This window comes from Muscardinus avellanarius (genome assembly GCF_963383645.1).
Source record: "Muscardinus avellanarius genome assembly, chromosome: 13".
Classification (NCBI taxonomy): Eukaryota; Metazoa; Chordata; class Mammalia; order Rodentia; family Gliridae; genus Muscardinus; species Muscardinus avellanarius.
In genome coordinates this window covers 9,536,010-9,561,225 of record NC_137799.1, presented here as the reverse complement: position 1 = coordinate 9,561,225, position 25,216 = coordinate 9,536,010, and the positions used below count along the sequence as shown (strand labels likewise).

The 25,216-nt window shown below is 46.0% G+C and overlaps 1 protein-coding gene across 1 annotated transcript; it reads left to right on the top strand.

Annotated features, from left to right (window-relative positions):
• Positions 1–18,862: 18,862 nt before the first annotated feature.
• ZBTB43 (zinc finger and BTB domain containing 43) lies at positions 18,863–20,284 on the top strand (the record flags this gene model as incomplete). Its single annotated transcript, XM_080708440.1, has 1 exon — positions 18,863–20,284. Exon 1 carries the CDS (start codon positions 18,881–18,883, stop codon positions 20,282–20,284), a length of 1,404 nt encoding a protein of 467 aa, XP_080564566.1. The 5' UTR covers positions 18,863–18,880.
• Between the last annotated feature and the right edge of the window lie 4,932 nt (positions 20,285–25,216).

The following is a 25,216-nucleotide window of genomic DNA, read 5'->3' as shown; positions in this document are numbered from 1 at the left end:
TTTCAGCTCTAGCTTAAAATTGAAGAGAGTATTAAACATTTCTAGACTAGGGGGCTTATATTTTTAAAAATCTTAAAATTGAATTTACTAAGTCCTCTGGTTAAAGTGTTTGAATTAGGAAAAGATATATGAATGCTGATTGACAACAGTCAGGAGACCAAAAGCACATTTTCCAAACAACATTTTTTAAATTTTTAAAAATTATTTTGTGTGCCAGGGATTAAGTCCGAGGACTTGTGCATGCTAAGTGCACACAGTACCACTGAGCTGCACCCCTCTCCCCCAAAGGATGTTTTAAATCTGCAAAATTACATAGGCATTGACCATGTTGATGTCCTACTTTAACAAATGTACCATAATAATTTAAGATGTTAACGTTAAAGGAAATTGGGAACTCTGCACTATCTTTACAACTTCTCTGTAAATGTAAAGTTATTTCAAAATAAGTTAAAGAAAATGCAGAGAACCAGGAACAGTGGTGCACAACCATAGTCCATACTCTGGAGGCAGAGGCTGGAGGATCATTGGAACCCAATAGCCAGTAGGTTTTTTTGTTTGTTTGTTTGTTTGTTTGCTTTTGCCATACTGAGAATTGATCCTGGGGCATTCTATCTCCAAGCTCAATCCCCAGCCCTATTTTTTTTTTCTTTGTGTTGCAGCAGAGTCTCAATAAGTTGCAGAGGGCCTCACTAAGTTTTGAGGCTGGTTGCAAACTGCAATCATCCTGTCTAAGCTTCCCAACTATTGGGATTACAAGGGTGTGCCATCACACCTGGTCTAAACCCAGTGATTTGAGACAGGCCTGGGCAACATAAGACTTTTTTTTAATCAAAGGAAAGGGGGCGGGGGGAGGACGCACGCATGCATGCCAGGCGTGGTGGTGCACATTGTAATCCCAATACTTGGAAGACTGAGACAGATCACAGGTTCATAGCAAACCTCACCTATAGTGAGACCCTTTGTAACAGTGAGACTCTGTTTCAAAATAAAGAATAAAATAAGGCTGGAGGTGTAGCTTAGATATAGAATGCCCCTGGGTTCAATCCCTAGTACAGCAAAAACAAAACAAATTAATTCAGTTGAATTGAAAAACACAAGGGCAAGAGCCGAGCATGGTGGCACATTCATGTAAACCCAGCATTCGGGAGGCTGGAGGCTGAGACCGGAGGATTGCAGTTTGCAGACAGCCTCAACCACTTAGCAAGGCCCTTTGAAACTCAGTGAGACCCTGTTTCAAAATAAAAACACTTGAGCCGGGCGTGGTGACTTGAGCTGGGCGTGGTGGCGCACGCTTGTAATCCTAGCATTTGGGAGGCTGAGACTGGAGGATCGTGATTTGCAGACAGCCTCAGCTATTTAGTGAGGCCCTCTGCAACTCAGTGAGACCCGGTTTCAAAAAAAGAAAAAAAAATAGGGCAGGGTGTATAGCTCGGAGGTTGAATGTCCATGGGTTCCATGCCCAGACCTGCAAAAAAAAATTAAAAAATAAAAATAAAGCCAGGTGTGGTGGCCCACGCTTGTAATCCCCGCGCTTGGGAGGCGGAGACAGGAGGATCGCGCTGGTTCGGAGCCAGCCTCACTGGCTTAAGAGACTCTGTTTCCACATAAAAATGTTAAAAAATAGGTCTGGGAGTGTAGCCCGGAGGTAGAAGGGCTTCCAGGAACCCCAGTACCACCAAAAATAAAAATAAAAAATAAAAAAAATAAAAATAAATAAAAATAAAAACACTTGCCGGGCATGGTGGCACATGCTTGTAATTCCTGCACTTGGAAGGTGGAGACGGGGATCATGCAGGTTTGAAGCCAGGCTCGCTGGCTTAAGAGACCTTGTTTCCAAATAAAATATAAAAAATAGGTCTGAGAGTGTAGCCCGGAGGTAGAAGGGTTCCATCCCCAGTACCATTAAAAAAAAAAAAAAAATACAGCTGGGGTGTAACTCGGAGGTAGCATGTCCCTGGGTTCCATCTCCAGTACCGTAAAACAAACAAAGGCAGAAGCTAAGAAATGTGGGTACAGAAGTTTGTATCACCAAAAACAATAGTCTTTTCTCTTTTTTTGTAGTACTGGGGATGGAACCCAGGGAATTCTACCTCCAGGCTATACCCCTAGCCCTATATTTTCTTCTTTTATTTTGCAACAGGGTTTCACTAAGTTCCGGAGGGCATCACTATATAGCTGGGGGTAGTCTCAAACCTGTGGTCCTCCTCTCTCAGCCTCCCAAATGCTGCACTTAAAGTGTGCATCACCATGCCTGGCTCAGAAACGCTAGTCTTGATTGGCTTTCTTTCTGCTTCTCTACATGTTTATTTTAAAAAAAAGTACTGCCAACATCTCTTACATTTTCAACATGACTTTTCATTTCAGAAGTCAGTGTGATTTAATTTGAAGCAAAACTGAGAAATGGACCCCTACTTCTCATTCATTTATACTGCTTTTTGATGGTCATGGCATAAGGAACTTTATCCCAGGAATACGACTTTGCATTAGGTAAGCTATAAACTTGCTAATATACAGTTTTTAAAACTGTTTACTATAATAGTTTCTCTTTAAAGCAAAAGTAATAATGCAGTTTGTCAAGGTTTTTTTTTTTTTTTCAGTACTGGGGATGGAACCCAGGGGCATTCTACTGCTGAGCTACACCCCCAGTCCTATTTTTTATTCTTTATTTTGAAACAGGGTCTCACTGAGTTGCAAAGGGCCTCACTAAGTAGCTGAGGCTGTCTGCGAACCATGATCCTCCTATCTCAGCCTCCCAAACACCGGGATTACAAGCGTGCACCACCACGCCCAGCTTGTCAAGATTTTTTTTTTTTGTGTGTGTGTGTGGTATTGGGGGTGGAACCCAGGGGCTTTTCTACTTTCGGGCTATACTCTGGGCTATACTTGGAGGCTAGACCTATTTTATACTTTATTTGGTAACAGGGTCTCACTAAGTTGCTGAGAGCCTCACTAAGCTGCTGAGGCTGGCTTTGAACCTGCGCGATCCTCCTGTCTCAGCCTCCCAAGTGCTGGGATTATAAGCATGGGCCACCACGCCCGGCTTTGTCAAGATTTTTAATGGCTCTAGACTAGATGATATTTTCTTGTCTTCTGGGGAAAAAATAGTGACATATCAAGGCAAGTCACTACCATACTTTGCTGTGATAGAAACATTTAATTTCAGGGAAAGTTCTTTGCTAAATGGCTTTTTTTTTTTTTTTTTTTTTTTTTTTTTTTTTTTTTTTTGGTGGTACTGGGGTTCCTGGAAGCCCTTCTTCCTCCGGGCTACACTCCCAGACCTATTTTATATTTTTTGAAACAGGGTCTCTTACGCCAGCGCGGCTGGCTTCGAACCTGCGCGATCCTCCTGTCTCTGCCTCCCAAGCGCGGGGATTACAAGCGTACGCCCGGCTTTATTTTTTAACTTACAAAAAGAATTAGATTCAGAGTTATACTTCTCTTTGAATCATGGCGTGCACCTTCTGAGATGTGCAGCCTCGAACAGGTCTTTCAGTCTAAGCTTAGGTGTACATCTTTTTAAAAATGAGCATGATGATTGACTCAGAGTGTTGTGAAACCCAGGTTTACATAGCATGCTTTGTGGACTGCAAAGCATTTGACTAATGTAAAGAATTTTGGTAGGCATGAGGTGTTGGCACATTTGTGCCAGACTTGAAATTTACTAACGCAACATTTACTGTGTTTAAATGTGCTTTCTGCAGCAAGCATGCAAATTGCCATATGCTCTGATTAAAGAAATCTCTAGAGGGTTTCAAGACAAGTAGCTGGTGGGTCTGCCTCCTTGTGATATTGCCGTACTTTAAAATATTTAGTCCTTGTTTAAATGGTGTATGGAACTTGACACACACCTCCTTGGTTGAATAGTAGATTGCGGCTACGATTCAGCTCATTAGAGTTGGAAAGGGTCTTGGAGTTCTTCTAGTTCAGAGTCTTCATCTTCTATTTTAAAAATGACAGATAGCGGCTGAGTGCAGTGGCGCATCCTCATCCCTGCACTTGGGAGGCCGAGACAGAAGGGTTGCAAGTTCGAGGCCAGTCTCAGCAACTTAGTGAGACCCTATCAAAATAAAAAACAAAACAACACTGGGATGTAGCTTGGAGGTAGAATGTCTCTGAATTCAATCTCCAGTAGCACAAGTCAAACAGCAGATAGCTTTCCTGAAGGATAGAGAGAATAGGTGGGACTCTTAAGTTTGTTTTAGTAGAATGATTGCTATTGGACTTTTTTTTTTTTTTTTTTTTTTTTTTTTTTTTTTTGGTGGTACTGGGGTTCCTGGAAGCCCTTCTACCTCCGGGCTACACGCACAGACCTATTTATACATTTTTATTTTGGAAACAGGGTCTCCTAAGCCAGCGCACATGGCTGGCTTCGAACCTGCGCGATCCTCCTGTCTCTGCCTCCCAAGCACGGGGATTACAAGCGTGTGCCACCACGCCTGGCTGCTATTGGACTTTTTAAAAAATTATGTCCAAGTTAACATTTATATATGTATATATATACATTACATTTGCTAGTACCTTGCTAACTCTGAGGATGGTGTGTGTCCTAGAGTTTATGAATGTATTGTTTATGATCTGAATTAGATTGGTTAGCTTTTATTTTTTGAAACAGGCTCTCACTAAGTTGCAGATGGCCTCATTAAGTTGAGACTGGCGACAAACTTAGAGTTCTCCAGTCTCAGCCTCCCAAGTACAAGCACGTGCTTCCACGCCCGGCTTTAGATTAGTGAAGATCGTATCACCCTTGCCTTCCCTACTGTCCTATCGTTCAGACTCTCATGGGCCTGAATAAGTGCTTTGAACTTCAATCTCAGCTTCACCTTTACTAGTTGGCAATAAATATTTTAGCCTCTTTTCTGATTCCTATTTTATAGCATGGGAATAAAAAACCTATCTCGTGGGATTGAGTATATAAAGTGTGTTGCACAGACGTGCGCTCTAGTGTGTGAAGCACTGTCTGTACAGTTGGTCCTTTCTATCCATGGCTTTCACATCCATAGATTAAACCTGCAGACTGAAAATAGTTAGTAAAGAAAAACCGCAATTGTACTAGACACGTACAGACTTTTCTTCCTTGTCTTTCCCTCACAACGCAGTCTAACAGCTATTTCCCTAGCGTTTCCATTGTATTAGGTATTGCAGGTAATGTGGAGATGACTCAAAGTATTCTGGAGCATATGCCTGAGTCACATGCAAACAGCGCCATTTACACAAGGGACTTGAGCACCTGCAGATTTGGTCTTTGATGAGGGTCCTGGGACATACTGAGGGGCAACTCTATCTGTATACATATGTGTATTTTCTATCTTCGCATATATATTTAGCAAATAGTAGTTGCTGTTATTATTTCTACAAATGACGACATTTTCCCATTCACCCAGTCACGGACCTTCAAATTTGGCACTGGCACCCAAGTTTACTTTCCATTAGTCTTTTTCAAATAGGTTTCATTCACCAATTTTTAATTGATGGTGCTAGAGATAAAGCCCAGTGCATGCTAAATAGTCCACATAGACATAATCCCTAAGTACTTGAGAGCTTCTTTAGTACATTCATGTGCGCTGGCTTAGGAGACCCTGTTTCCAAAATAAAAATGTATAAATAGGTCTGTGCGTGTAGCCCGGAGGTAGAAGGGCTTCCAGGAACCCCAGTACCACCAAAAAAAAAAAAGTCCTATCACCACAATTGAACTTTAGACCTTTTGGCCACATTAAGATAAACCCAGTTCTCTCTCACTCCCTGTTTTCTCTATCCCTAGTTGTTATCAGCCACTAATCTCTCTCCTTTTTCCTTTTCTTCTTTTCTCTTCTTCACTTCTGGGGACTAAGCCTTTTTATTTTGAAACAAAGTCATGTTAAGTTGCTGAGGCTGGCCTCAAACCTGCGGTCCTCCTCTCAGCCTCCCAAGTACTGGGATTACAGGTATGTGTCATGGCACCTGGCTCACTAATCTGCGTTTATCTCTGAGTCATCAGTTGATGGACACAGATTGTTTCCATTTTGGACTTTTATGAATAATGCCATTACAAACATTGGTATACACGTTTTTATGTGGACGTCATGTGTCTCGTTTCCCTTGGGCATATACTTAAGTGGAAAATTGCCGGGTATATGATAACTCTATTTTTAACTATTTGAGAAACTGCCAAACCCTTTCCACAGGAACTGTACCATCTTACACGCGGCACTTTGCATGTATATAAAGGTTCTAATCACACATCCTCACTGCCGCTGGCTGACGTCTGTTTCATTTGTCATACCACCCAGCAGGTGAGCAGGGGTTCCGCAGAGTTTTGATTTGTGTTGCTCTAGTAACTAATGACAGTGAGCATCTTTTGTGTCCTTTGGGGAAGTGTCTGTTCAGATACTTGGCTGTTCAGGTTTGTTTTAATCCCTTATTCTGGATAAGAGTCATTCAGTAGTTCCATGATCTGCACATATGGTCTCCTTAGGTAGGCCGGCTCTGCACTTTCTCGCTGCTGCTGCTGCTGCTTTGTCTTACACTGCTGCATCTTCCCCTTCCAGTTCTGTAGGCCCTGTCAGTCTCTCCCACTTCCAAACCCACTGTCACAGTCATCGCTTCAGACCTGATCCTCACTTGTTGAAGTCTTGTAGCTGGCCTCTGCCTCAGACCCCGTGCTTCAGTGCACCGGCAGACTGCGCTTCCTGAAACTCTCCGTGCTGTGCACGGGCCACATCTACTCAGATGCACTCTTCAGTGAGGTAGCTCCACTGATCCTTTCTAGATCTGCCCCCACTACTCCCTGTCACTTGTAAAAGGAAGCTCAGGTAAACATCTGCATCACCGGGAGAGCAAAAAAGTCTGTCTGTCTGTCTGTCTCTCTTTTTTTGTGGTGCTGGGGATTGAACTCAGGGGCATTCTACCTCCAAACTACACCTCCAGCCCGATCTTTTAATTCTTTATTTTGAAACAGGGTCTCACTAAGTTGCAGAGGGCCTCACTAAATAACTGAGGCTGGCCGTGAACCGCAGTCCTCCTGTCTCAGCCTCCCGAATTTTGGGATTACAAGTGTGCACCACCTTCCCCGGCTCTGAAAAGTCTCTTGAAATAGCCTCCTCATGGTCATTTACGTAGTCTAGGATGGTGCCCTCCATTGCATGGACCCAGTAACTCAGTTTCTTCAACATCCCATACTCAGTGCACTGTACCCACAAGAGGCTCTAGTCAATAAACTAGAATGCCATGTGACTTAAAATTTTGCTTTCTGTATTAATAAATATATGGCTTATAGTTTTTTCCTTTATTGCCCAATTTTTTAAACAATTTTTTTTCTTTTTTTTATTAATTTATTTTTTAAATTGGTGCATTGTAGTCATATATCAATCACATTGGAGTACAAGACTTGAGAGGATATACAAGCACACATCATCCAATTAGCCCTCCTCCAGCCCCCATCCCATTCCCTCCCCCTCCCTCCATCCCACGCTTCTTTGGTGATTTACTTTGATACATTTGTTTATGTACCTCCTGCGTTTTAAAGAGGCTCCGTCCTCCAGTATTACATACCCTCTGATTGGTCACATTAGTTGCTTCACTATAGGGCCCTTTCTATAGCTCAACCTCTTCCTGTTGCCCTTTTCCTCCTAGTTATTGCTGATTAAGAGAAGCGTCTGATTTATATTTTCTGCGATATTTCTCTGTGCATGCTGCGTTGCAAGTACTGATCTTACTCTTGATGGTCCCAGTAGTGGCCTGGCTACTCAGGACTGATCCAGACCTCGCTGGCTCAAGCAGCGGCCTTGCCTCATGGGAGGCCCCAGTTCTGGTCTCGCTGGCCCCTGCACCGGTCTAACCCCTAAGATGGGTTTGGTCCCGGCCTTGGAGGCCGCAGGAGTGAACTTGCCTCACGCCAGGCTCCGATGCTGGCCATTGGCCCCTGCACCGGCCTAACCCCCTGGCAGGATTCCAATCCCGGCCTCGGAGGCCCCAGCACCGGCCTAGCCTCACGGCAGGCTCCAATGCTGGCCTCGTTGGCCCCAGCACTGGCCTAACCCCTCAGCAGGTTCCGTTCCCGGGTTAGGAGGCCCCAGCACTGGCCATGTCTCACGGCAGGCTCCGATGCTGGCCTCGCCTCATTGGCAGGCTCCGATGCCAGCCTCACTGGCCCCAGCACCGGTCTAGCCCTTTGGCAGGTTGTTATCCTGGCCTCGGAGGCCCCAGTACCGGCCTTGCCTCACAGCAGGCTCCGATGCCGGCCTCGCTGGCCCCAGCACCGGCCTAACCCCTCGACAGGCTCTTATCCCGGCCTCGGAGGTCCCAGTACCGGCCTTGCCTCATGGCAGGCTCTGATGCCGGCCTCACTGGCCCCAGCACCGGCCTAACCCCTCGGCAGGCTCTTATCCTGGCCTCGGAGGCCCCAGTACCGGCCTTGCCTCAAGGCAGGCTCCAATCCCGGCCTTGGAGGCCTCAGCACCGGCCTTGCTTCACGGCAGGCTCCAGTGCCGGCCTCGCTGGCCCCAGCATCGGCCTCACCCCTCGGCAGGCTCCAATCCCGGCCTCGGAGGCCCCAGTGCCGGCCTTGCCTCATGGCAGGCTCTGGTGCCGGCCTCGCTGGCCCCAGCACCGGCCTAACCCCTCGGCCGGCTCCGATACTGGCCTCGGAGGTCCCAGCACCGGCCACGCCTCACGGCAGGCTGCGATGCCGGCCTCACTGGCTCCAGCACCAGCCTAACCCCTCAGCAGGCTCTTATCCTGGCCTCAGAGTCCCCAGTATCGGCCTTGCCTCACAGCAGGCTCCGATGCCGGCCTTTAAACAATTTTTATTTATTTATTTTTAAATTTTTTGGTGGTACTGGAGTTCCTGGAAACTCTTCTACCTCCAGGCTACACTCCCAGACCTATTTTTTCTATTTTTATTTGAAAACAGAGTCTCTTAAGCCAGCAAGGCTGGCTTCGAATCTGCGCGATCCTCCTGTCTCCGCCTCCCAAATGCAGGGATTACAAGTGTACCATACCACGCCCAGCTCCAGCCCTATATTTTAGTCTTTATTTTGAAACAGGGTCTCACTAAGTTGCGGAGGGCCTCACTAAGTAGCTAAGGCTGTCCGCGAACCGTGATCCTCTGGTCTCAGCCTCCCAAATGCTGGAGTTAAAAGCATGCGCCACCATGCCTGGCTCCCTTTGTATTTTTTATTTTGAAATAGGATCTCACTGAATTGCTAACGCTGGCTCCAAGCCTGTGCTCCTCGCATCTCAACCTCCCAAGTACTGGGATCCTAGGTGTGTGCCACTGCATTTGGCTCTCCCTACTTTCAATATTTCTAGCTTTTTTACATCGTATAATTACATGTAATCAGATTTCCCCTATGCATTTTTGTGTAAGGGGATTTATTGATGTTCTCTGTGACCTGTGTAAATTTCTGCTCTATATTCTTTTTATTCTATCTTTTTTTTTTTTCAGTGGCAGTACGGGGATGGAACCCAAGGGGCATTGTGCCTCCGAGCTCTACCCCCAGCCCTATTTTTTAGTCTTTCTATTTTTTCAAACAGGGTCTCACTGAGTTGTAAAGAGCCTTACTAAGTAGTTCTGATCTGAAATCTTACCCCCTTGTGGGTGGATTTTTTAGGGTTCTCTGTATCCTTGAGTGTTGTTAACATCTGCTCTCAGTTCATGAGTGAAATGTAGGACTGAGCCACCACAACAGCAGCTTGAGTTTCACAGCTGGGGCCTGAGGGCAGCAGGCTTCTCCGGAAAGCTCGAGCCCGTGCACTTTCTTTTGTATTGGTGGGGTCATGACACTAGGACCGGAGCCTCTGCAGTGTCTTTGGCCCCGCTGACAGATGAGCCCCGCCTTCTGACTAAGATGTTTTTATTGCCGAGCTTGTGCATTCTTTGGGATCCTAATACCACCCACTTCTGAATGTTGCCAGTCTGCAGCACCTGTCTGTCCCATGGCCCACCCTACCTTGGCCTTCAGCTCTGGGTCCTCCACTTGAAGGGATGTTGGGAATTGCTGCTGCTAAACCAGGATTGCCTGGAGCAGAAAGTGGAGTTGCAGTGTCTCCCTGCAGCTGGGTTCCATCTCTGCTACATCTCTAATTTTTTAGTTTGTGGCATGTAAATAGCACTATTCCTTAGGATCCAGGAGTCAGTTTGTGGCATGTAGATAACACTATTCCTTAGGATCCAGGAGTTTTTTCCAGGGAAAAGAAATTTTCCCATATTTCTTAGAGAATTGCAGTAAGGATTTGGCAGATGAGAAAATCTGTATGCCTGTCTTCAAGTCATCTTACCTGGTGATGACACAAATATATAGTGATATTACGGGTAGCGCTAGGGTTATGTGCACCAGACGCTGCCTCTGACTTCCTTGTGGGCTGTCATTCTCACATACTTTTATTGGACTTTGCCTTGAATAACAGTGTCACATACATTTTTTTAAGATCTCCCCTGCCAGACTATAAACTCTCCGAGGACAGCAACGCTTCTTGCTTGTCTCTGAAGTGCTCTACCAGTTCTACTGTACCTTACATGTAGTGTGTACTGTGGGTTTTTTTTTTTTTTTTTTTTTTTTTTTTTTTTTAGTAAGTTAATCTTCTAACCAGTGAAACAAGAAGTATATTCTTAAGCTAGATTATAGCTGCTGGTGAACATAAGAATTGCTGTATAGCAGGAAAACCTGGAAAGAGAATTTAGAATTTACATGTTCCTAAGGTTAAAGGATATGGAGAAATGCCATATTTACCCAAATTTAAAGACAAAGCCCAGATACTTAGTAAGTTACAAGAACCATTACCACTTTGATACAGTTAAAAAAGATACATGACAATAATTTTTTTCCTGTATGATAAAATCTGTATGACTCTCAGTTTGCCATCTTAATGTGCATGGTGCTGGAGGTGGAGTCTGGGGCTTCGTGTGTACTAGGCAGGCACTCTACCACTAAGCTACATCCTTTGCCCCATTCAGCCATTGTTGAATGAACAGTGCAGTGGCACTAATTTTACTCGGTATTGTGCAACTAACACTGCTATTTTGAAAATTTTTTCATCACCCCAAACAGAAACTACCCATTAAGCAATAACTCCCTATTCCCTACTTCCTGGGCCCCCTGATAACCCATCTTTCTTTCTGACATTTTTTTTTTTTTTTGGCCTACTTTAGATTATTTCACATCGGTAAAACTTACACGTTTATGTGGATTGTTGCAGTTAGCACAGTGTTTTCAGTGTTTGTACTGTAGCATCAGAACTCCATTTATTTTTATGACTGAATAATAGTCCAGTATTTAGAGATACCACATTTTGTTTATCCGTTCGATTGCTGAACATTTGGGTTGTTTCCACCTGCTAGAACTCTAGTGAATAACACTGTTGTGAACATTTGCATGCTAGTATCTCAGTCCTTGTTGGGGTGTATACCTAGAGTACAATTGTGGAGCATATGGGAATTCTATGTATAACTTTTTGAGGAACTGCCAGACTTTCCAAAGCAACTGCACCATTTTGCATTCCCGTCAGCAGTGCACGGGCATTTCGTGCTCTCCACCTCCTTGTCAACACTTTTTATTTTTCATTTGTTTTTTTAATTATAGCTATCCTAATAAATGCAAAGTGGTTTCTCATTGTGATTTTGATGTACACTTCCTTAATGGCTAATGATGTTGAACATCTTTTCATAAATTTAATGACTATCTTTATATCTTTAGGTAATATCTGTTTGTGTCCTTGGACCATTTTTAATTGGTTTATCATTTTGTTATTGAGTTGGAGGATTTCTTTATATATTCTGGATACTAGACTAGACCCTTATTATGTATATGATTTGCAAATATTTTCTTCCATTCTCTGTGTAGTCTTTTCACTCTTGAGAGTGTTTTTTATTGTTGTTTTGTTTGCACTTCTGGGGATCAAACGAGCTATATACTTCCCTAGCCCTTGGTAGTATCCTTTGGTGCCCAAAAGTTTTCTTTTGTTGCCCTTTTGTGTGTGTGTGCTACTAGGGGTTGAACCCAGGGGCATTCTACCTCCAAGCTACACCCCCAGCCCTGTTTTTATTCTTTATTTTGAAACAGGGTCTCACTAAATTTATTGGACTTTGCCTTGAATAACAGTGTCGCATACATTTTTTTTAAATCTCCCCTACCAGGCTATAAACTCTCCAAGGACAGCAGCTGAGGCTGTCCGCGCATCCCAGCCCCCTCCTGTTTGGGATTACAAGTGTGCACCACCGCGCCCGGCTGTTGTCGTAAGAATGGATTGCCAAAGCCAAGGTCCAGCTGTTTTCTTCCGAGAGCTTGAGTTTACCTCTTACGTAGAAGTCTTTGATCTTCTTTTTCTTTTTTTGAGGTACTAGGGATGAAATTCAGGGGCATTCTACCTCTGAGCTACATTCCCAGCCCTATTTTTTTTTATTCTGTATTTTGGAAACAGGGTCTCACTAAGTTGTAGAAGGCCTCACTAAGTAGCTTGAGGCTGTCCTCAAAATGCAATCCTCCTGTCTGAGCCTCCCGAATGCTGGGATTATAAGCTTGCGCCACCACACCCAGCTTTGATTTTCTTTTTCTTTTGGGTACTGGAGATTGAATTTAGGGACTGTTCTACCTCCAAGCAACACCCCCAGCACTATTTTATTTTTTTGTTTTGAAATAGGGTCTTGCTAGGCTACTGAGAGTCTCACTAAATTGTTGAGGCTGGCCTGGAACCTGCGATCCTCCTGTTTCCATTTACCAGGTGCTAGAATTACAGGTGTGCAACACCGTGCCAGCTTGATTTATTTTTAAATTTTTGTATATGGCTTGAGTAAGGGTCTAGCTTTGTTCATTTGCATATCGATATCCAATTTCCCCAGTGTTTTTGTTTTGGTTTTGTTTGTTTGTTTGTTTGTTTGTTTGTTTTTGGTGGTACTGGGGTTCCTGGAAGCCCTTCTACCTCTGGGCTACACTACCAGACCTATTTTTATATTTTCATTTTGGAAACAGGGTCTCGTAAGCCAGCGCGCGCAGCTGGCTTCGAACCTGAGCGATCCTCCTGTCTCTGCCTCCCAAGCGTGGGGATTACAAGCCTGCGCCACCACGCCCGGCAGTGTTTTTGTTTTAAAAACTGCTCTGTTCTCATGAATCCTCTTAACACCCTCACTGAACTCCGACTGGTAATAGGTATGAGGGTTTATTTCTGGGCTGTTCTTTCTCTTTCATAGGCCTGTATGTCTGTCCTTAGGCCAGTACCACACTGTTTTGATTACTATAGCTTGCTTTCTTTTCCTTTTTTTTTTTTTTTTTTTTTTTCTGGTACTGGAGATTGAACTCGGTCATACCTCTGAGCTATCTTCAAGTCTTCAATCATCATCATCGTAGTCATCATTATTAAGTTTAGCAAAGTTGCTAAGGCTGGCCTTGAGCCCTCCATTCCCGTTCCAGCCTCCCAAGTAGAATTACAGGCAGGCGCCTCACTGCCTGTGGTAAGTTTTGTTGTTGTTGCTTGCTTGTTCGTTTTGTGGTACTGGGAAATGAACCCAGGGGCATTCTACCACCCTGCCTGCCTGCCTGCCTTCCTATTCAAAACTTCCCTTGAAATGATGTGTTTTAGGATGTAGGATTTTCCATTTCTGCCAAAATGCCGCAGGATTTTTTTTTTTTTTTTTTTGGTACGGGGGTGGGGTGGGGGTGGGGGGTGGAACCCAGGGACATTCTACCTCTGAGCTACACCCCCAACCCAATTTTTTATCCTTTTTTTCTTTCTTTTTTTGGTGGTACTGGGGTTCCTGGAAGCCCTTCTACCTCTGGGCTTCACTCCTAGACCTATTTTATATTTTTTTATTTGGAAACAGGGTCTCTTAAGCCAGCGCGGCTGGCTTCAAACCTGCGCGATCCTCCTGTCTCCGCCTCCCAAGCGCAGGGATTACCAGCATGTGCCACCACGCCCGGGCTTTTTCTTATTTTGAAACAGGGTCTCACCGAGTTGCAGAAGACCTCTCTAAGTAGCCGAGGCTGTCCATGAACCATGATCCTCCTGTCTCAGCCTCCCAAATGCTGGATTACAAAGTGTGCACCATCACGCCTAGCTGCCTCTGAGTTTTTTGGCAGGACTTTTATTGAATCCGTCTACTGTTTTGAGTAGTATTGTTGTCTTAATATTAAGTCTTCTACCCTATGAACAGGGGATGTCTTCCTATTTATTTATTTCTTCTATAAGTCTTTCACAATTCTTTGTGGTTTTCAATATACGAGGTGGGTTTTTGTTTTTTGTTTTTGTTTTTTTTTTTCCTTCTTGGTTAATTCCTAAACATTTTATTCTTTATTCTGGGGATGGAACCCAGGGGCATTTGACCTCCTAGCTACACCCCTACTGCCGAAAGCCAGCTAGTCCAATGGGGCGCGAGTTTGCTAGAGGTCGAGGGTCTCAGTAAAGGTGGGGAAGGATAGAGTGATTTTCTACAGATTCTTATCTGTAGCGGTTCTTTCCTAGGAAAATAATCCTATGATCGGCGCTTTTAAAAAGAACCTGACATGGATCAATGCTTCTTGTGCAATCGAACACTTTATTTTGGACACAAGATTTTTTATATATTCCCCTCTCCCAGTGAATTTCTAGTAAAAAGAAGTGCAAAACACCCAAGGTACAAAAGAGAGATACACATGCAAATTACCAACCCTGAACAAGACAAAAGTAAAGCCTGGGATATTCCAGGTCTTTGTGTTTGAAATCAGTCCCATTATCTCAGGTGGGCCTTGTGCTAGGAGCCCAGCCCCCTTTGGCCTTGCAGCTGCAGAGGCTTCTATTTGGCTAAAAGTCACACCCAAAATCACTTGAAGAATTTAGTTTTTAAGATCACTCGAAGAATCCAGTTTTTAAGAGTTTTCATTCCTAGGGCTTAGTCCAATGTCCTCCTTTATATATAATGGGGGACGAAGTCCGAGATTCCAGCTTTCATATAGTTATCGTAAGGAAAATCCATGTTCCTTCATGATGATCTAGGGAATTTCGATGAACGTCTGCTGGATTTTGTCTGCAATACTATCCGCTGTCTGAAAACTTAAACAAACTCATGACACAGTTTAAACACCAAGAAATAACATGAGGTCTTTAGATTTAGTTGTCAGATATATTTCTCTAGCAGCTGAGCATTTTTCCTCTTTTAATAATCCATATCCCTATCACTAACCCTCTGCAACTTTCTTTTCTTTTCTGATTACCCTAATTCTCTCTTTCCCATTCGGGCCAATGTCAGGATAAGCTCTTCTTCATACAAAATACTTTCTTATTCTCACCATATTTTCTTTCTTTCATCTTTACACATCTATTTTATCTGTCCTTTGTTTTGACATAGCTATTTTTAACCAGGTGGTGTCGCTGTATTGAAGGTCGAAGGTGGACTGGAATGCTGCTTCTAATTACCATTTGAACAAGGCTCATCTAATTACCATTTGAGCAAGGCTGAAAGTTTACTGAAAGGACATGGATTCAATTTTCTTTTTCTTTCTTTTTTTTTTTTTTTGGTGGTACTGGGGTTCCTGGAAGCCCTTCTACCTCCGGGCTACACTCCCAGACCTATTTTAACATTTTTATTTGGAAACAGGGTCTCCTAAGCCAGCGCGTGTGGCTGGCTTCGAACCTGCGCGATCCTCCTGTCTCTGCCTCCCAAGCGCGGGGATTACAAGCGTGCGCCACCACGCCCGGCAGGACATGGATTCAATTTTCACTCACAGTCCTGATCTTTTTTCCACCGGAGCAATTTCATGTGGAAAGTTAAAAAAATCATTACTAAAAGAATAGTTATGAAAGAATATCTAAGAGTGGAGGAGTTTTTTGGCCAGAGACGATGCCCTCTCTCGGGGCTAATCGCCGATGACTACATGGATTCTCACACATGTAGATGCCGAGATGGAGTGGGCAGCAAAGTCTTGGCACCCTACCCTTTTTTTTTTTTTTTTTATTCTTTATTTTGAAACCAGGTCTTACTGAGTTGCGGAGGGCCTCACTAAGTAGCTGAGGCTGTCCGTGAACTGCGAACTTCTCGTCTCAGCCTCCCAAATGCTGGGATTACAAGCGTGCGCTGACATGCCTGACTCCATTTTATTCTTTTTGATGCTATTGTAAGGTGTGGGGGGGGTACTGGGGATGGAATCCAGGTGTGTTCTACCTCCAAGTTACACTCCAGTCCTATTTTATTATTTTATTTATTTATTTTGAGGTACCAGGGATGGAACCCAGGGGCATTCTACCTTGGAGCTACACCTCCAGCCCTATTTTTTATTCTTTATTTTGAAACAGGGTCTCACTCAGTTGCAAAGGGCCTCACTAAGTAGCTGAGGCTGTCTGCGAACCCAGATCCTCCTGTCTCAGCCTCCCAAATGCTAGGATTACAAGTGTGTGCCACCACACCTGGCTTATTCTTTTATTTTTTAATTTTTATTTATTTATTTGGTGTTATGGGGCTGGAACCCAGAGGCTTTCTACTTCCGAGTTATACTCCCAGACCTGTTTTATATTTTATTTGGAAACAGGGTTTCACTGAGTTGCTGAGAGCCTCACTAAGTAGCTGAGGCTGGCTTCGAACCTGTGCGATCCTCCTGTCTCAGCTTCCCAAGCACGAGGATTACAAGCGTGCGCCACCACGCCCGGCTATACTTTTTTATTTGGAAACAGGGTCTCTTAAGCCAGTGCGACTGGCTTCAAACCTGTGCAGTCCTCTTGTCTCCGCTTCCCAAGCGCGGGGATTACAACTGTGCACCACCACGCCCGGCGTTTATTTTTTTATTTTTGAAACAAGTAGCTTAGCCTGTTTGAGAACTCTAGATCCTTCTGTCTCAGATTCACGAGTACTGGGGTTACAAACTTCTAACACCACACTCCCGGCTCACAGTTGATTTTTTCATGGGAATACATGTGTCCTCTTTACTGAATTTTATGTGAGTCTTAATGCTTTGCAACAGAAACAGTCATGTTACCTGTAAAGAGAGATGCTTTTGATTTGCTTCTGCTTCTTCCCAGTTTAAATCCATCCATCCATCCATCCATCCATCCATCTCTCTCTCTCTCTCTCAATGGGAATTTATTTATTTATTGGTGGTACTGGGGTTCCTGGAACCCTTCTACCCCCAGGCTACACTCCCAGACCTATTTTATATTTTTTATTTGGAAACAGGGTCTCTTAAGCCAGCACAGCTGGTTTCAAACCTGCATGATCCTCCTGTCTCCGCCTCCCAGGCGCAGGGATTACAAGCGTGTGCCACCACACCCGGCTCGTAATGGGAATTAAAACCAAGGAAATAGTATCTCCAAGCTACATCCCCAGCCCTTTTTACTTATTTTGGATCTTTTTAGGTTGCTGAGGGTATAAGTTGTCAAAACTGGACTCCAAACTGTGATCTTCCTGTGTCAGCCTCCCAGTGTTGGGATTATAGGTCTGTACCAGTGCATCCGACTTGTTTTAAATGCATTTCTTGAGCCAAGCATGGTGGCGTGTGCTTGTAATCCCAGCATTTGGGAGGCTGAGACAGGAGGATTGTGATTCACGGACAGCGTCAGCTACTTAGGCCCTTTGCAACTCAGTGCACCCTGTTTCAAAATAAAAATAAAGGCTAGGGGGTGTAGCTCGGAGGTGGAATGCCCCTGGGTTCCATCCCCAGTACCAAACACACACACACACACACACACACACACACACACACACACACACATAATAATAATAATATTAATAATAATAATTATTATTATTATTATTTTAGCATGGGCCAGTCAGAGACAAAGGTAGTTTTTATTTAGGAAAAGTGGGGATACATGTTGAAGGGAGATCGTGGGCTACCTTGAGAGTGAGGGGCCTGTGGGATCTTTACAATCCTTTTTATAAGGGACCCGGAGAGGGGATGCCTGGGGACACGGCAGGGCTGGAGTGACAGAGTGGACAGTCTCCTTTCTTTGAATCCTCAGGCTCTCGCCATTTCATTGGTGGGCCCGGGATGATGCCTGGGCTTGACAGATAGTGAGACTTCCTTTGGGGATTTTTTTTGTTTGCCAAGCTCCCAGGGAGTCCAGGTGTGAAGACAGGCCATTATAATTAAAACATGCAGGTCAGGGCTCTTGGAGCTCTGAGGTCTTGATTAAAAGTGTCCTGTTAAGGGCTTTTGCTTAAGAAAGAGAAGAGCCTCTAAAATGAAGTTAAGGATTATGAAGTCTCTAGATTTCAAAACTATATTTTCCCTTTCTTTCCCAATTTGTCTCCTTTCTACCTAATATTTTCTCTCTCATATCCTGCCTTGCTGTCAGTAGCATGGACTGTTTGTACTGTCATAACTCGTTACACATTTTGGTGACCACCAGATAGGAAGAATGCTCAGTGAGTGCTCCCTTGCAGTGCTGAAAGGCCAAAGGCACGGTTGTCCTGGCCCCAGGGCTCCAGCCTCTTGCCTCTCCCTTCCTGGAATCACCTCGCCCTCTCCTTTGCACCTGCATTTCTGTCTACACGCACACAGGCATGTGTATGCGGGGGGGGGGGGGGCTGTCTTATCACAACTTGGCAAATATGAGTGTAAACTGAGGCTAAAAATTCAATCCTTTTCATAGGATTCATGTTCGTTTTGATTAGAAATATTTACTTTGTTTTGCTTAGGGATTGGCATGGCTTACAAATGCAGTTGCTGTGGATTCCATTTCTCACCCACAGACGCAGAAGCAAAACCAAGAGTTAATTCCAGGAGGGTGGTGGGTGGCTCCTGCTTTTGGCACTGCCACACTCGCAGGCCTTGCTCTGAGGATGTGGCCACTACCCACTGGTGTCCATAGGCAAGGAAGAGACTTGTGACCTCTGGAAGTTGTGAGTTTTTAGTTATGGAGAAGGGCATAGATTAAGTTTCTCTTCAGGCTGAAATTAGTACTGACTATTCTTTCTCTCCTAGCACTAAACAAGATTTGTGATGAAATGGAGCCTGGAACAAACTCTTTTCGAGTAGAATTTCCTGATTTTTCCAGCACCATCCTGCAGAAGCTGAACCAGCAGCGCCAGCAAGGGCAGCTATGTGACGTCTCCATTGTTGTCCAAGGACACATTTTCCGGGCACACAAAGCTGTTCTTGCTGCCAGTTCACCCTACTTTTGTGACCAAGTACTTCTGAAAAACAGCAGGAGAATTGTTTTGCCTGATGTGATGAACCCAAGAGTGTTTGAGAACATCCTCCTCTCTAGCTATACAGGACGCCTAGTAATGCCTGCTCCAGAAATCGTTAGCTACCTAACAGCAGCCAGCTTCCTCCAGATGTGGCACGTGGTGGACAAATGCACCGAGGTTTTAGAGGGGAACCCGACGGTCCTTTGTCAGAAGCTAAACCATGGCAGTGACCACCAGTCTCCAAGCAGCAGTAGTTACAATGGCCTGGTGGAGAGCTTTGAGCTGGGCTCTGGGGGCCACACTGATTTCCCCAAAGCCCAAGAACTGAGGGACGGCGAGAACGAGGAGGAGAGCACCAAAGATGAGCTGTCGTCTCAGCTCACTGAGCACGAGTACCTGCCCAGCAACTCCTCCACAGAGCACGACCGGCTGAGCACAGAGATGGCTAGCCAGGACGGGGAGGAAGGGGCCAGTGACAGCGCCGAGTTCCACTACACCCGGCCCATGTACAGCAAGCCCAGCATAATGGCTCACAAACGCTGGATTCACGTGAAGCCCGAGCGCTTGGAGCAGGCTTGTGAGGGCATGGACGTCCATGCAGCCTACGATGAGCACCAGGTCACCGAGTCCATCAACACCATGCAGACGGAGCACTCGGTCCAGCCCTCGGGAGTGGAGGAGGACTTCCACCTGGGGGAAAAGAAAGCGGAAGCAGAGTTTGATGAGCAGGCCGATGAGAGTAACTACGACGAGCAGGTTGATTTCTACGGCTCCTCCATGGAAGAGTTTTCTGGAGAGAGGTCAGAGGGGAGTCTAATTGGGCACAGACAGGAGGCCTCCCTCACAGCAGGCTACAGCGAGAATATTGAAATGGTAACAGGGATTAAAGAAGAAGCTTCCCACTTAGGATTCTCAGCCACTGACAAGCTGTATCCTTGTCAGTGTGGGAAGAGTTTCACTCACAAGAGTCAGAGGGATCGACACATGAGCATGCACCTCGGCCTGCGGCCTTATGGCTGTGGTGTCTGCGGGAAGAAATTCAAAATGAAGCACCACCTCGTGGGCCACATGAAAATCCATACAGGCATCAAGCCGTATGAGTGCAATATCTGCGCAAAGAGGTTTATGTGGAGGGACAGTTTCCACAGGCATGTGACTTCTTGTACCAAGTCCTACGAAGCTGCAAAGGCTGAGCAGAATACAACTGAGGCTAACTAAAAATAGGATCTGGCCCTTGAGTGGCATGCACAGAAATAAACTATGGTAATTAATGCAAATCTGGGCACAGATGATGCGTGCTACTTGCTATTATGAGAGAAGCTTAAAAAAAAAGGAAGATATTTCTGAAAGACCAGCTCTAAGTAGGCCAATTAAAAAATCTTAATTCTTCAACTTTGTATGTGCCAGTTCTGGCCTGGAATGGGCAGTGGGGATGTCAGCCCACTGCCCCACGGGCTGGGCGAAGGCAGGTAGACGCGGTGGCAGACACCTGTACTTGGAGCTGGACCCCGCCCCCAGTCCCACTGCAGGTGGCCGCGGTTCCGATCACTCGCTCCCAGGTCGTGTGGGGATTTTATTTTGTTCTTACTCTAAATGCTTTAGTAATGTGGATTTACTTTGGTAGCTACTTCACTGAATGAAAGCTACTTATGTAAAAGCTACAAGTAAGGTGATTCCCAGGGTGAGAAGGTGACTAACAGTCTTCTGGTCTGGTTTTATTCTTTCTAAAGAGTAAGCGAAGACTTTGGAAATGCTAGAAGGGTGGCCTAAGTGAGACAACTTAAGGTACAAGCCTCAGTTCTGCAAGGTGCCACTTTCACAGTGTTCCAAACTCTCGATAAGGCAGTTTTGTATTTTACTACTAACTTTGGGTTTGAATTGTTGAATCTAATTGTAATTCTCTTGGGTGCCAGAGATAGGTGTTTCTAATTGGTTTGCTGCCTCAAATCTTGTTTGTAGCGTCCTCGCTGTGCAAGAGGTCCTTGGCTAGGACACTCTTCCTGGCAGTGGTGCCAGGAGGTGCCCCAGTGTAGCTCTGTCTTCGATGTGGTGCTTCCCAGGAAGGGCAGCCAGTGAACACAGTTCATGAGGAGGAGCCAGAAGCCCTGGCTGAGAGCGACCTGTGACTCCCACTGTCAGAGCGAGAGTGGAGGAGAAACAGTCGTACGAATGGTAGGTTGTGCTAGAGGGGAAGACTGCCCAGAAAAGTCTTGAAAACACTGGTCGGGAGGCGCTCCTTCAGAGGGTCCACTGAACTAATACTTCCATGAGTGTGGGATATGTATCAGAGGGGAAAGAAGAGTCCTGATTTTAGCAAAAATAGTCTAGCGACTCATGTTCCACTTTACAGATATAAGCTGTATACATTTGCAAGTCCACACAGCTATACCTAGAGGGAAAAGAAAAGCAGCTGTTCTGAGACCTTTCTGCCAGCCAGTCATGTTTGAGGTCCAAAAACAATGTATCTTCAGGATGCTCCTGAGAGTGTGACATACCTGAGGTTCTTACAGGTAGGACGGGTGCTGCTCTCAAGTCATCGTCACATACACTTGCTGGTCCATTACTTATTCTAGGTAAAAACTGGTGTTTTTCCTTAGGTTTAGGTGAAATTTGTTTTAGAAGTTTGGCGTTGCTGTAATATGATAGACATTGCTAGCAATTGCCGCTGATCCTCAAGCTCCTAACACCACGATGTTTACTTGTTGAAGATTGTCTGGAAAGGGGAAAGAAAATACTTATTTACCAGTTAACTCTTTTAATCAAGATTAAGAAACAGGGATCTTTTCACTAACACTGTATCATTCTTGATATATAAAAAGCACTTTGTATTTAAAAGTTTATTATAAATATATATATGTGTGTGTTGTTGTTTTTTAACCTAGAGACTAGATGTTACCTCTTGGTTGTTTGCCACATTACTATCTTGGTGTTGAGCTGCCAGGCAGCAGTCGCTCTCCATGCCCCTGACAGAAGCATGTAGAAGACTGTACAGCTGAGCTCACTCGCTCCTTCTCTTTTTCTCTGTTAGAGGCCAGTGGGTTTTAGGTATAATCCTAGCCGTTATGTGTGAGGAAGAATTGTTTTATTGCTCCTGTTAATATCCATGCTAAGTCAGTAAAAAGCCTCTCCTTTTTGCTAAGAGTGGGTCGCCACTCCCATAGCACTAGCAAGACATTTTCCCCTGTTGAGGTTTGGGGTGAAGGTTATATTCGGATGAGCAGTGGCGCCTCAGGAGAGAGTCTGAGAGGTGAAGTAAAGTGTCTTGGGGCGCTCTGGCCCCTCGGCGGTGCTGAATCTGCGTCCTTGTCCTGAGTGCTGACAAAGAGCCTTTGCTCGGCCAGCACTGTGGCCAGCCCCTGGTGGTAGGTTGGAAGCAATCACCTGTGCTGGGACTTCCTTAAGAGAGGAGTATCCTTTTATGTACATCAGCTGCTAAACGTAGAATTTAAATGAGGTCCTTGCATCTGCTGTTCAAGTTTCTTGTGGTGGTTGGGGTGTTGGTAAAGATGGGCTGTGCATCAGGTCTGCTGGAGAGGACTGGGTGTCTGAGATGCTGGCCATGTTCAGGAGGCGGGAGGAGGGACAGCCTTAGTCTAGACATTAAAAGTGAATGTTCATAAACTCTGCTTTTAGGTTAGGAGAGCATTTGCCCCCGTCCCCACCCCAGCCAGGTTGGAGTGATAGTCTTTCCCTCAACACAGCTTTAGGAAATCCTTATCCTTCCAAATAGTTTGGATAGTTGTGGGTAACATTTTCCAAACAGTCTTTCAGGGATCGTTTCGATGGCCTACAACCAAGGTATTTGTCCCCAACTTTGAGTCTTTACTGTGGTTTTTCCCCAGTCCCAGTGGGAAAGGGCTTCAAGGCACCACCGGTGGCATTTAATGTTCTGCGCACACCAGGCCTTTAATTTGAGATGCACGTGTCACAGTAGTCCCTTGGCAAGGCAGGTGCCACTGTCCAGCAAGGAAGGACTGGTGGCTGTTTCCCAGATCTATGGGCTGCCGTCTCTCCTGGGCCGCAGCCTGTTCATTCAGCGTCTAGAGCGCACCTTCTCCAGTCCTTTTGGCCATTGCTTTGAGATCTGCCAGAAAGGGCCCCTCGTTCTGGTGGGCATTTGCTGAGCCACCCTGACCCTCGCAGGCGTCCAGCTCTTTGGGCAAGCTGTGTGGCTCCGACAGGCTGGCGCTTGCCATGGTTGAGGGTGAGGCCGTGCTTCCTGGGGAGCCGCACTGCCCCACGTTGGGGCCAGGGTGCCCCGGCCGTTGGCCAGGTGTGTGCTCCTGTAAGCACTCCGGTACTAGGAATGCTGGGAACCAAGGGACTCGTCACCCCAGCCCCTCCTGTGCCACTAATTTCTGTGATTTAGGTTGCTTTCACGAGGACTAACTGTTCAGTGAAACCAGGGTCTGATTTTTTTCTTTTTCTTTGCTACTTACATATTTAAAGGTACAAGTTTCTTACTTCAAACCTCTACTGATAGTGCCCTATGGGAAGATGCTGGAACACATTTTGCAAATGTGACCTTTTTTTTTTAATTTTTGCTTGAAGCCTATGTCATGTCAGTTGCTGCTGCCTTCTTTCCTTTTATGAGGTTCCCAATGTTTCTTCCAGAAAATTACTTTATTTATGCAAGTCAGGTGACTCGTAGGCCACAAAACCATTTGATGATAAGCAGATTATCATTAGGTGCATATCTTATTGATATTTTGTGAAATGTTATGCTGTGTTGCAAAGTTGAATAGTTTGTCTTTATATAATTGCTGTCTTCAGTGTACAGCATGGTTTTACTTAATTGAATGTTACTGTTTAATATTTTCTTCTTATAGAAGAGACCATGCCCTTTTGTATGACATGTTTTAATAAATGTTATCTGTCAATTTTGTAAAAGATTTTGTTTTCACTCCAAGTAGATGACCACATCTTGTTTTCATTCTGGCTTTTGTACCTGAGAATTGGTTTTGGCCTTTCAATAAGTACATGCCAAATATTTGGCCTCTGTTCACGGGCAGCGGCTGTCCACTGCGGTGGGCATCTGTGGTGCGGATCTCACTGTAATCTCGCTGCCCTGGCCTCCGGGCCATTCTCCAAGCACTCCCTGGTCCCCTCCTCACCCCTGCACAGGATCCCAGAGTCACTCTGGCCCTCCACCAGCGGTGGGTGGTGTGGCCGCTCTGCGCGCTAACCACACCCTGCCCCTTCAAGCCCAGCCGGCGCTCAGGCCTTGCCCTTTCAGCCCGATGCCTCACTGCCCTTGTGTCTGCTTCCTGCCAGGCCCTGGCTAAGCCTTAGGTGTGCTCATGTCCATCTGAGCCAGCCGCGCCTCAGAGAAGGTAGGTCTTTACCGGAGCCCGCGCAGCGTGTCAGCACAGAGCCGGCACCCAGGAGGCCGCCGCCCGCCAGCGGTTCCTCCAGCTGCTGTCCGGTCCCCTTGCTCTTCACTGGGCCTTCGCCTCACCTCACTGTGCCCTCCTCCGGGCCCTGCACCCCGAGACCCCGGCCCTGCCGCAGCCGCAGCCACAGTGCTTCCTCAGAGGCTGCGCGCCAGGCCGCACGTATTTCCTAACAACAGCTCATTACCAGAGACACTGCTTGTTTTAGACCAAACTTAGCCAGCCTCCCACACAAGCCTTCTGCTGCACTGTTGGCTGTGCGGCCCCTCCCTGGTGCCCATCGGTAAGCCAACTCCAGATTGCCTCGCTCGCTCCCTCAGCCGCTGGCCACGTGGGAGCCGCTCCCGCCTTCCCTCGAGGTGAGGCCTGCCTGACCCCTCCGTCCGCCCTCGCGAGGACCCCGTGAGGCCCTGCCTGCCGCCAGTCCAGCAGTGCCACCTGGGAGCGGCAGCCCCATAGCACACGTGTCCCCCGGGCGGAGGCCGCGGGGCCAGGGACCGGGTGCGTGGGGGAGGGAGAAGATGGAGCAGCTCTTTGTACTTGGGAACAGAAGGGGGTGGGGTGGGAGGGGTGCTGCCCATATGGAGCGCGTCGCACCTGTGCAGTTTAGTCAGCTTCCTCAGTCAGCTCAGGGCCCGCTGCTTCCCACCACGGCACCGGGGTTCCGCACGCCCCTCGTCGCTGGGCATCGGGGGGTGCACCCCTGCAGCCCCAGATCGCCCCGTCAGCGGACCCAGTAGCCAGTCAGCAGCTGGAA